Source organism: Somniosus microcephalus, chromosome 14 (assembly GCF_052327205.1).
Source record: "Somniosus microcephalus isolate GS21.2 chromosome 14, FLI_Smic_1.0, whole genome shotgun sequence".
Lineage (NCBI taxonomy): Eukaryota > Metazoa > Chordata > Chondrichthyes > Squaliformes > Somniosidae > Somniosus > Somniosus microcephalus.
The window spans coordinates 104,738,208-104,750,275 of NC_141000.1; the positions used below are offsets into that span (position 1 = coordinate 104,738,208).

Here is a 12,068-nt window from a genome sequence, read left to right on the forward strand (position 1 = left end):
ATGTTTTGAGAACAACTGCCCTCAAGCTCTAATACGATAGCAAAATACTGCGGATGCTGGAAATCCGAAATAACAACAGCAAACGCTGGAAAAACTCAGCAGGCCAGGGCAGCATCCGTGGAGAGAGAAACAGAGTTAACGTTTCAGGTCGAAGACCTTTTGTCAGAACTGGAAAAAAGCAGGAAATGGAAAGCAAGTTTAGGGGCTGGGAAAAGGGGGAGGGGATGAAAGAACAAAAGGGAAGGTCAGTGATAGGATAGAAAGCAGGAGAGAGTAAGAGACATTAAGAGATATTCAAGGCAAGAGGAGGTGGTAATGGGACAGGTTAAGGAATAAAGGATGGCTCTAGATGAAGTGTGAATTGCGCTGGCAGAATGAAGGACAGCTGCCATGTGGGAGGGGGAAAAAAAGGCCAAACAAAAAGTGTGGATAAAAAAAAGGAAAATATATATATGTGATAGGGGCAGTGATTATGATCTGAAATTGTTGAACTCTATGTTGAGTCCAGAAGGCTGTAAAGTGCCGAATCGAAAGATGAGGTGCTGTTCCTCGAGCTTACGCTGAGCTTCCGTGGAACAATGCAAGAGGCCGAGGACGGTGAGGTCTGAGTGGGAATGGGGCGGTGAATTAAAGTGACAGGCCACCGGAAGCTCGGGGTCACCCTTACGAACTGAACAGAGGTGTTCCACAAAGCGGTCACCCAATCTGTGTTTGGTCTCCCCAATGTAGAGGAGGCCACATTGTGAGCAGCGAATACAGTATACTAGATTGCAAGAAGTACAAGTAAATCGCTGTTTCACCTGGATGGGGTGTTTGGGGCCCTGGACAGTGGGAAGGGGGGAGGTATAAGGGCATGTGTTGCATCTCCTGCGCTTGCACAGGAAGGTGGCGGGCGAAGGGGAAGGGGTGCTGGGGGTGGTAGAGGAGTGGACTAGGGTGTCGCGGAGGTTGCGGTCCCTATGGAATGCTGAAGGGGAGGGGAGGGGAAGATGCGTTTGGTGGTGGGATCACGCTGGAGGTGGCAGAAATGGCGGAGGATGATCCGTTGAATGTGGAGGCTGGTGGGGTGAAAGGTGAGGACAAGGGGAACTCTATCATGGTTCCGGGAGAGAGGGGCAGGGGTGAGGGCAGAAGTGCGGGAGATAGAACGGACATGGTTGACCGCTTTGCGGAACACCTCCGTTCAGTCCGTAAGGGGGACCCCGAGCTCCCGGTGGCCTGTCACTTTAATTCACCGCTCCATTCCCACTCAGACCTCACTGTCCTCGGCCTCTTGCATTGTTCCATGGAAGGTCAGCGTAAGCTCGAGGAACAGCACCTTATCTTTCGATTAGGCACTCTACAGCCCTCTGGACTCAACATAGAGTTCAACAATTTCAGATCATAACCTCGGCCCCTATCACATATATATATTTTCTTTTTTTTTATCCACACTTTTTGTTTGGCCTTTTTCTCTTCCCTCCCATATGGCAGCTGTCCTTCATTCTGCCAGCGCAATTTACACTTCATCTAGAGCCATCCTTTATTCCTTAACCTGTCCCATTACCACCTCCTCTTGCCTTGAATATCTCTTAATGTCTCTCAATGTCTCTTAATCTCTCCTGCTTTCTATCCTATCACTGACCTTCCCTTTTGTTCTTTCATCCCCTCCCCCTTTTCCCAGCCCCTAAACTTGCTTTAAAATCTGTTCCATTTCCTGCTTTTTTCCAGTTCTGACGAAAGGTCTTCGACTTGAAACATTAACTCTGTTTCTCCCTCCACAGATGCTGCCTGGCCTGCTGGGTATTTCCAGCATTTTCTGTTGCCCTTAAGCTCTGTTGACCTGCAACGGAAACTGTTAGAAGCGAGATTCAAGATCAAAAAGGCAAGACAGATTGTGAAACTATATAAACATACGGAGCTTTTTTAAAAAAAAGAATAAGGTACAGTCTACTCCTGATAAGTCAAAATCATTTCTGCCCTAAAAAAAATTCAAATGATCGAATAACTCAAAGTAAGCAACTTCAAATAACCTGGAGTAGACTGTACATCAGAACCGGTTTCACTTTAAAACCAGAATCAGTGAGACTTGACAAGCCTGGTTTGTCCGTGATTAAACTGGCTCAAGCTTCTATTTCAATAATGCAAATAGTGAAACATTCTGTGCCCAACAAGAAGCAACATATTTCCTGTAAACAATTTTGCAGAAAACGGGTAAAATGTAACTGCGGTTGTCTGAAAACATTAACAGAAATTGATGCCCCGCTCCCCAAGTGATATCAGCCAGCAGCACAGAGCGAGGATCAAACCTGGGACTTCCTTGGTCTATATGGTTCCATTCCACCACTGGGCAATGCACTTACCGCATGCATCATCTGGGGAGTTAGCTCCGCATCTTACCGCATTTTTACTTTGCACTTATGAACTGTGCCTTTGTGTGCTGCTCTCCTGCTTTTGCAATTGGGAGTTGGGAGCTGGTCCCTTGAGACACACTGGGCTCCACTGTTAATACCGAGACACATTGGACAGCAGATCAATGGGACCGGCTCTGGGTTTACAGACCAATCTTGTATCAAAAGGCAGACTCCTCATGGAACTACTTTGGAATTCTCTACCCCAAAGGGCTGCGGGGATGCTAAATTGTTGAGTATATTCAAGGCTGAGATAGATAGATTTTTGGACTCTAGGAGAATCAAGGGATATGGAGGTCGGGCGGGAAAGTGCAGTTGAGGTCGAAGGTCAGCCATGATCTTATTGAATGGCGGAGCAGGCTCGAGGGGCCGTATGGCCTACTCCTGCTCTTAATTCTTATGTTCTTATGATGACATCAGTTAGGAACATAGGAATTGCTAGACGAAAGAGAGACCATGGTCCATCTAGTTCGCCTTCTGCTATTCTGGTAGTCGCATGATACAATGATAATGGCGTTGTTGACTAATCATAGCAATCAATCTTTATCCATTAGTCTGCAACAGACCCAGAAACGACACGAAGAAAACCCCAGTGGTGGAAAGCTTTGGGAGCCAATTTTTCTTCCCAAGCATGCTTACACTTATCAATGTGCTTGAATTTGGGCTCGGTTACACTGCGAGTACAGCTGATGGAGCAAGACCCACACCATGCGGTCGGCTGCACACCTGTTGTGCAAGAGTGTCTTCAAACAGAGATTACATTAACCTCACAATACATAATTTTAGGAGCACCATTTCCAAGGTGGGAAAATTTAATACATCTCCACAAAGAACAATTTTTAATTTTAAACTAATTTCTAAAATCATGCTGTTAGTATTTAATTTCCATTCTAATAGGCAGAATAAAAGCAAAGGTCAGTCTAGGTTTACCTCTTTAGGTCAACGGTTGTGACATTAAATATCACGCCTTTTAGCCAAAGGATCATAAAGAGCCGCTGGGAAAATGGGCAGTTTCCAATGCTTTCCCCGTCACTACCAGCCTGTGCAACACAATATAAAGAAAGGTCATAAACTGGCCGCCATTTTGCTTTTCTGAACAGTTGTTAGTTGGGTGATTGACTGCAACATATTCAAGCCCTCGCAGAAAGCAACAAACAGTGCTTGAAATTTCTTACTACCCAGGAACCTTTTGGGCAGCACATATCTCTTCCAAAATAGGCACCTGTAGCGCTGTAAAGAAACTTTCTATAAATTCCTAATGGTTGAATATTGTGCAGCTGAATTAGAGAAACATATGGAAGAGGAAATGGTCACTTGTCAAATGAGTCACAGGGGCATTCTCAAATCAGCTCCAACTCCTGGCCGGCCTCTCATCTTTCACCCTCCGTAAACTTCAGCTCATGTCCTGGCCAACATTTATCCCTCAACCAGTATCACTAAAACAGTTTATCTGGTCATTATCTCATTGCTGTTTGTGGGAGCTTGCTGTACACAAATTGGCTGCCGCATTTCCCTACATTACAACAGCGACTACATGTCAAAAATACCGGATTGGCTGTAAAGCACTTCACATCCCAAGGTCATGAAAGGCGCTAAATAAATATGTGTTTTCCTTTTTCTTTCATCCAAAACTCTGCTGCCTAACTTGCACCAAGTCCTGTTCTCGCTGACCTACATTGAAATTCTCATCCTTATGTTGAAATCCCTCCATGGCCTTGCCCCTCCCCATCTCTGTAACCTCCTGCAATCCTACAACCCTCCGAGACCTCTGTGCGCCTCCAATTCTGGTCTCTTTCGCATCCCCGATTTTCATCGCTCCACCATTGGTGGCCGTGCCTTCAGCTGCCTGGGCCCTAAGCTCTGGAATTCCCTCCCTAAACCTCTCCGCCTCTCTACCTCTTTCCTCCTTTTAAGACGCTCCTTAAAACCTACCTCTTTGACCAAGCTTTTGGTCACCTGCCCCAATATCTCCTTTTGTGGCTTGGTGTCAAATTTTGTCTGATAATGCTCCTGTGACACGCCGCTAAAGGCACTTTACAAATGCAAGTTGTTGTTGTTGTAGTAATCAGGATGCAGCATTTCGAAGTAATTGAATGAATTTCACGCAATTGACGGATACAAAGTTTTAAAATAATTCTGATAAGCAGCAAGCCTCGTCAACGAAAATGGCGACACTACTTTAAAATAAAAGTTTGAAGGATTCAGTTGAACTTTTTTCCCCACAAGAAAAGTTTCATCAAATCATCATACATGAAGGTTTGTCCTTTCATAAAAAATGGAAAAATTTTGCAGGGGAGAAAAAAAAACAGTAACCGTTGGTTCAGCAAACTTTGGAAGTATTTCCACAGATAGAATTTACAGGCAATATTTGTACACTGATTGTGCCCGTGTTAACTGTGAACCCGTGTAACTAACCCTTTACCAGACACCTCTGCACACGTATTCCTGCTGTAGGCGAGAAGCACACCTGCAGCTAACAGGTCTCTCTGGGAAACTTCACCAACCACAATTCCGCACCAGTATGCTGCAAAATACAGGTCTGTGGAACATGAGATCCGTTTGCCAAATCCCTGCTTTCAAAGTTAGGCTGTCCTTATTCTGCAACAAATGCTGTCTTTACACAATCCAATGGTATTTCTAAAGAAAAATGGCACATCATTCCAGGAAATAATTTCATATTGTACCTTACTATACCATTACATCGGACTATTTCCTTTCTTTTTAAAAATGATTGCTGATTTATTGCAGTGTAGCCAAGGGAGACAAAAGTTTGTTTAACTAACTAACCAGCAAATGAGAATCTATTAGTGAACCTTCAATGATAATGTCATTATCCAGAGTCTTACCACTGGGAGCAGACTGTTTTAATAAAAGCAACAATTTGGCCAGATTATTTACATACATAACTGTAGGGCTCTTTCAAAATGCGAGGACCATTGTCAGTAAGTAGCATCATAATGCATGAACTTCAATATATGCCATGTACTGGCACCACTTTAGAACTCTTTGAAACTCATGTATAGACCTTGAAAAAGTCAGTGTTTCATCTGAGATGAAAAATCATGTTACAACAAAAGATTAACATAACTGCAAATTAAAAGGACTCCCGGTCAGATACTGCACAACAAACTGATTGGAGATCAAACAGAAGAGACAATTAACAGAAAAAGTACACGCAGTCACGTTTTCTATATGTAAACAGCACAAAGCTGATACTTCAGAATTTTAATATTAAACTGTTGCCCAACAACCAAGCAATGCTTTTCCTTTCTAGAAAGTCACTTGCTTCAGCAACTTAAGACCTGATGAACATTTCGAAGAGCAACTGTTTCATTTGCAAGTAAAGAATCACACAACTAATCTGGCGTGTACTTAAAGACAGACATTGTTCACATTTAAACAGAGCTCGACATTTAATGCACCCAAAGTGATGTCGGCGAGACATGCTTAAAATGCTGAAATAGTCTATGAATAAAAATGTCAATTTAAGTCTGCTTTTATTCATAAAATCTTACCTTGACAAACAATTCAATCTCTGGATACATGTGTTCACTTTCTGTTGAGTTAGTTGCAGCCATACTGGTGGCAAAGCACAGTTAGGTAAGCCAATTGCCAGGCTTCTCAAAGGTACAACAGCCCTTTTAGTTCAAATAGTGAGCACCATTACTCAAACTTCTTTCAACTTCCCCAACCGCCACCCCCACCCCTCGATGGAAGAATATGGAACTTGCTGTGTCTTTGTGTTTTCATTGTACCCGGAGACACACACACTTGTTGAAAGTACTGGCAGCGTTCACTGGATGTGACATGGAGCAAAGCCGCCAATAAATGCACAGCTGCTGTGAGTAGGCGTAAGTTCATAACTTAAAGCGGAGTACAAAGGGAGGAGGGTGACGTCAATAACTAATCTTTGGTCAAATTGATGCGATTTAATTTACAACTGTCTACATCTATAAGTTTCATAATGCTCAACGGGAGATTAAATACTTACTTAAACTCAGCGCACCAGGTAGTGAGTGGTCTAGGAGCTGTGTCGGTTGCTGCCCAACACCATGAGTTGGCCCAACATTCCATAACCCGATACATGCTAAAAAGATGTACCATCCATAAAGGATGTTCTTTGTACCGACCTATGCAAGCCCAACTCCTTAGGCTAACAGGTAGTATAGGGTGTGCAAAATAAGACATGTACCAGCCAGGTCATGCATGCAGGATACTCCAGTTTCTTCTGAAAAAGAGTACCACTGCTTATGTCCAAGCATATACTGGTGTCCATAGATACAAGGGCATGTACTGGTGCCCATAGATACAAGGGCATGTACTGGTGCCCATAGATACAAGGGCATGTACTGGTGCCCATAGATACAAGGGCATGTACTGGTGCCCATAGATACAAGGGCATGTACTGGTGCCCATAGATACAAGGGCATGTACTGGTGCCCATAGATACAAGGGCATGTACTGGTGCCCATAGATACAAGGGCATGTACTGGTGCCCATAGATACAAGGGCATGTACTGGTGCCCATAGATACAAGGGCATGTACTGGTGTCCATAGATACAAGGGCATGTACTGGTGCCCATAGATACAAGGGCATGTACTGGTGTCCATAGATACAAGGTGATGCTCCATAATTCAAAAGAAAGCTCAGGTGCTCAGTCCACACAAAAAGATATATTCTGGACAGCACAAAGAGGCCATTTTATTCAGCATGCCTCAGAAATTGGAACTCAATGCCTTATGAACATTAACTTATGCCCTTCACGCTGTCAGGCTTTGTAACTCTGTTTCCCCCTCCAGTTCCAACAACATTACCAGCAGTCAATAGTTAAAACAAACACCTAGGCTCCGATTTTACCTCCCCCCTCCCTGATGGAAACCGGGTGGGGTGGGCCGTTAAAATGAGGGTAGTGACTTAACACCCCCCCCCACTGCCTTCACGTCATGCCTCCCGATGTTAACCTGCTCTTTTGAGCAGGCAAGCGGGACACCCACAGGAAGGCAACAGGTCCTTCTTTAAATATCGAGACCCAATCTGCAATTATAATCGGAGGCCTGAGCAGAGGGGGTGCAGTGACGGGAGTGAGAAGTGCAGCAAGGAGTGATGTGGCATTGACTGCCGGCTCCCCTAATGAGGTCTGCTGATCTAGAAGGGAGATCCTATAAGCCAGATACGTACCTTGACCCAAATTCTCAAGGATAGAGCAAAAATAATCTTGGAACACAACGTTTACTGAAGGGAATGGGTAGAGTTCTACAGCATAGAGCTGAATGATGTCTCCACCCACCCCAGTGGTGCAGCAAGTTGAATTTAGTGAGTATACAATGCTACACAGAGCAGGAAGATCCCAGTTACCAAGCAGTCTGTGTGGAGTTAGCTGACCTCAGCTGGGGTGTTGGTGGAAGCGGAAGAGAGGGTTGAGGAGGGGAGGGGAGAAGACAATATAATTGGCACCACTGATTACTAATCACTAACCACTGTTAGAAAAGCACGAATGTGAAATTCTGGCGAAGCGAGGATCAGACTTGGCTTCGATTGTTGAGCTGCTCATCGACACTCACTGTTTAGGCTCGCACAGGCTATGACTAATGCCCATTTGGGTAAGAGCGAAGAGAGTGAAGGGCAACCACTGAACCGTACCTCAACAAGGAGTGAATGCCTTCAGGGCATGAGGAGAATGGAGAAAACTGGTGAGTAGAGAAAGAGAGTCAGTCCTTGGATGGTCTCCAGTAGCAACATTAAAAATATGAGCAGATAGAATACAAAAAAATCAAGAACTTCAAACTCTTGAGATCTGAGTTAGTAGAAATTCTTCAGGACAATTTGCTTTTTGACCTCCATCGTGCTGGATGTTCTTTTTCCAATTAAACATTTAACATGCACTCATACCTTAAATTAAAACAGAATCCATTCTCAATTATTCAGTTAATCTATATAAAAAAAAACACGCCGGAGTGGTAAATGCAATTGGTTGGCCAGCCTTTCCAAGCACTGCCCGAACAAATACATAAAGAATTCAAAAGGTCAAACAGAACAGCTCAAAGAACATATACGAGTTGTTAATAGGATTTGCAAAACTGTATGAGGAATAAGGGCAGGTTCAAGAATATTACAGTATGAATACATTCATGCAATGCTTTCCAGAAATATCTTTTGTAGAACAGCAGATGACTTATCACCGATGCTACATGTCTCCATTAAAGTGCTTCATATATTTATTAGTCCGAGACTAAATCTACATCAGGCCCTCTGCCCACGCACACAAAAACAGAACACCCATTATTTATGACTTCAGGCCTCACAACGTATGCTAATAACTTCAAGAAACAACTCTTTTGTTTACCTCATATTCAGCAGTTAAGAACCCTCCTGCCAACATAACTAGCTAATGGAATAATGCTATTTTGAACAATGCTATTCTTGCACATTCAGCAGTTGCACGCAGTTCTTTTTCAGCAAACATTAAACTACCCACCGATGCTGTGTGTACAATGCAGTCCTTCAGCCCAGTATGAAGAGAACATTAAAAACTGATGCTGTGACAGAATATTTTCAGATTAAAAAGTTAACAGGATTCCCTTTTTCATTAATATCTTGTTCAATTTCTGTTATTCCCTTCTCTCCTGAAGGTACAACCCTAGCTAGAGTATCGTTTCATGGGCTCTCCAGTGGCCTAGGAGCCATTCTTCACATGTGATGTAGATAGTGGGTGACAGCAGGCCATTCAACCATGGAAGTCAATACAACTGATCTGATCCTGTTCTAACCCAAGACCATACTCCCACGCCTTGCGGCAGAAGTTTACTGGATAGTGGGAACTCTGGTTGATTTATTCCCCTTCTCATACTAGGAATTCCAAGGTCAGTCATAGCATCGCTCAACTGTAGTCATCTAATTTGACACAGGGCAGTGATCAAACCAGGGAGTGTCTGAACTGTATGGCTTACTACAACAGTGGGCAGTGCCATTACCAACCGGAGCATCAAGGGAGCCGTCACGATATAGTCCTTTCAGACTAACACACTAATCTTTGGTTTGAAGAGAAGGCCTGAAAGAACAGATTACTCCGATAATGTTGATGCTTTAATTTCTGTCAAATAAATCCACAAATTCAAATACTAAGTTGCCTGCTTTTATTTTGGGCATCGCCGCAGGACATTCTCATCTACCCCTTGGCACTAATTACAGAGTGACATTGGTAGATGCTTCAGAACAGGGTCACGTGCTTGTTCTCCAAACCAAGAGGAGATGGTGGCACAAAAAAATAAAGTAACGCTACAGCCCTTGTTATGTATTATGTGTTCTCCTCCCACCTGCGGTGGCGCTGTCACAGCAGATGAATGGTTGGGTTTGTTCTCTTTTGTTCTGTACTTTTCTCCAGAACTTTCCTTTTGAATAAAGAAGCAGCATGTTTGCAATCTCGGGGTTCTGAGCACTAATTGTGTTTAGGTATAACGGCACAGGTACAGACACAACAAAGTGGCGACGAGGATGGGATGAATCTGCGTTGTGGGAACTTTCTTGTTTTCGACTACAAAACACTCGGAACAGAGATTGCAGCATTACATTAACGTTACGGGTGCAGTGAGTAAACAGAAATTAAAATTTGAAACGTGAGATGGCTGCTATATTCGGAAACATCGGTGATTTTGATGAAAATGTTGAGCAATGGAGCGCTTATACGGAACGTTTTTGACTATTTTGTTTTGGCGAATGCGGTGGCAAATGATAAGGTCGTGCCTACCTTTTTGAGTATAATGGGAGCAGAGACTGTTAAGTCTGTGTGTTCCAGTTATGGCTAATATGAATCACTGCACACAGACCACAAGAATAACTTTAACAGGTCTTTACTAGTCGAAGGTCAGAGCTGAACTGCCCAATAAATCATTACACAGCACTTATATACCGGTGTGGTCACCACCGGTATTACAGTATACAGCAGCCAAGATAAAGTAGTGCATCTCTTAAAATAGTTCTCTTAAAGGTGGAACGGTTACATACACCACAATCCTCCCTTTTTAGCTTAACAGTATATATTCCCCATTAACATAACATAATAACATATATACACAACTTCATGTAAAAACAGTTCACAGATTCAGTCTCTGAGGAGGCCTCCTGACTCGGTCCGGATAACGCCTCGGTGGTGTAGTAGTTTTCGGTGGTGTAGTAGGTTCTTTTGGCAAGGTCGATTCGGCTTGAATGCCAGTGTCGGGTTCATCTGGTTCCAGTATCACCGGATCGGAGGTAGATACTATGGGTATCTCTGCTTCATCATTAGGCGTATAGAGTTGTGGTGTAGGTTGTCCCTTTTCGGATGACTCTATGATCTGGTCAGCATGGCGCCTTATTATGCTTTCACCAATGTCCACGGTATACATCAGCGGTCCTAGTCGTGTGCAAATAGTTCCAGGCTGCCATTTCTCGGTACGGTAGTCCCGGGCCAAAACTTGTTGACCTATCTGGAAGGTTCTAGTTGGCCTTTCATTCATGCCTTGAAATTGCCGGTTCTCTACGTCCCTTCTGATGTTTGGCTTGATCAAATCCAGCCGGCATCTTAGTCTTCTATTGAAAAACATCATGGCGGGAGCTTGGTTTGTAACCACATGTGTTGCATTCCTGTACGCAAACAAGAAGTTATCTACCTTATGTTGTAGATTTATGTCTTCATTACCCATGGCCTTTATGGCCATCTTGAAGGTCTGGACAAACCTTTCAGCTAATCCATTGGTGGCGGGATGGTATGGGGCGGACGTGTAGTGCTTAACCCCATTGTTTTTTAAGAACTTCCTGAATTCTTCGGACACAAATTGCGGTCCATTATCAGAACAGATCTGTTCCGGCAGCCCATTCCTGGCAAATATGGTCCTTAATACTGTGATGGTTTTTTCCGTGGTGGTGGAGGACATCTTAATTACCTCCGGCCACTTGGAGTGTGCATCCACCGCGATTAAGAACATTGAGTCCATAAATGGACCAGCAAAGTCGATATGTACCCTTTGCCATGGAGATGAGGGCCACTCCCATGGATGTAGAGGGGCTTGTGGTGGGGCGTTTTGGACCTTCTGGCATCCTAGACAGCTCTTGGTCATTTCTTCGATGTCTCCATCGATACCTGGCCACCACACAAACGCTCTGGCTAGGTTCTTCATTTTCACTCCACCCAGATGCCCCTCGTGAAGCTCCTTTAGCACTTTATACTGGAGTTTGGGTGGAATCACCACTCTGGATCCACACATCAAGGTTCCTCGGCACACTGACAGCTGTTCTCTTCTTTGCGAGAATGCTGGCAACAGTGGTTCGCCATGTGCTGGCCATCCCTTCACCGTTAAATCGTAGACTCGTGAGAGAGTTGGGTCATTTCTCGTTTCCTTTTCAATGGTAGAATTTGTTACTGGTAGACATTCCACTATGGTTGAGTGGAACATCTCCACTGGGTCCACTGTAGGCGCCTCTTCTACCGTTGGCAACGGTAGGCGCGATAAACCGTCAGCATTCCCATGCTGTTTTGATCCTTTGTATTCTATGTCATATTGGTGTGCCCCTAGGAAAAGGGACCACCTCTGTAGCCTTTGCGCTGTCATAATGGGAACGCCCTTTTTAGGGTTGAATATGGATACCAACGGCTGGTGGTCTGTCAGCAGTGTAAACTTCTGGCCCTGCAGGTAATGATTAA

At 44.1% G+C, this 12,068-nt stretch overlaps 1 protein-coding gene across 2 annotated transcripts in view; it reads right to left on the minus strand.

Moving 5' to 3' along the window:
• LOC147107792 (chloride intracellular channel protein 4) overlaps window positions 1–12,068 on the minus strand; it is a 100,873-nt gene that overhangs the window by 15,037 nt on the left and 73,768 nt on the right. Inside the window, exons 1-2 of one of the 2 annotated variants that reach the window (XM_086007103.1) lie at window positions 5,906–6,778; window positions 3,321–3,430 (exon numbers count right to left, since the gene is read on the minus strand). In XM_086007103.1, coding sequence (XP_085863229.1) covers window positions 3,321–3,430; window positions 5,906–5,968 — 173 coding nt within the window. In that variant the 5' untranslated portion in view covers window positions 5,969–6,778. Of the gene's footprint in view, window positions 1–3,320; window positions 3,431–5,905; window positions 6,779–12,068 lie in introns of those variants that run through there. The other variant, XM_086007101.1, reaches the window with a different exon arrangement.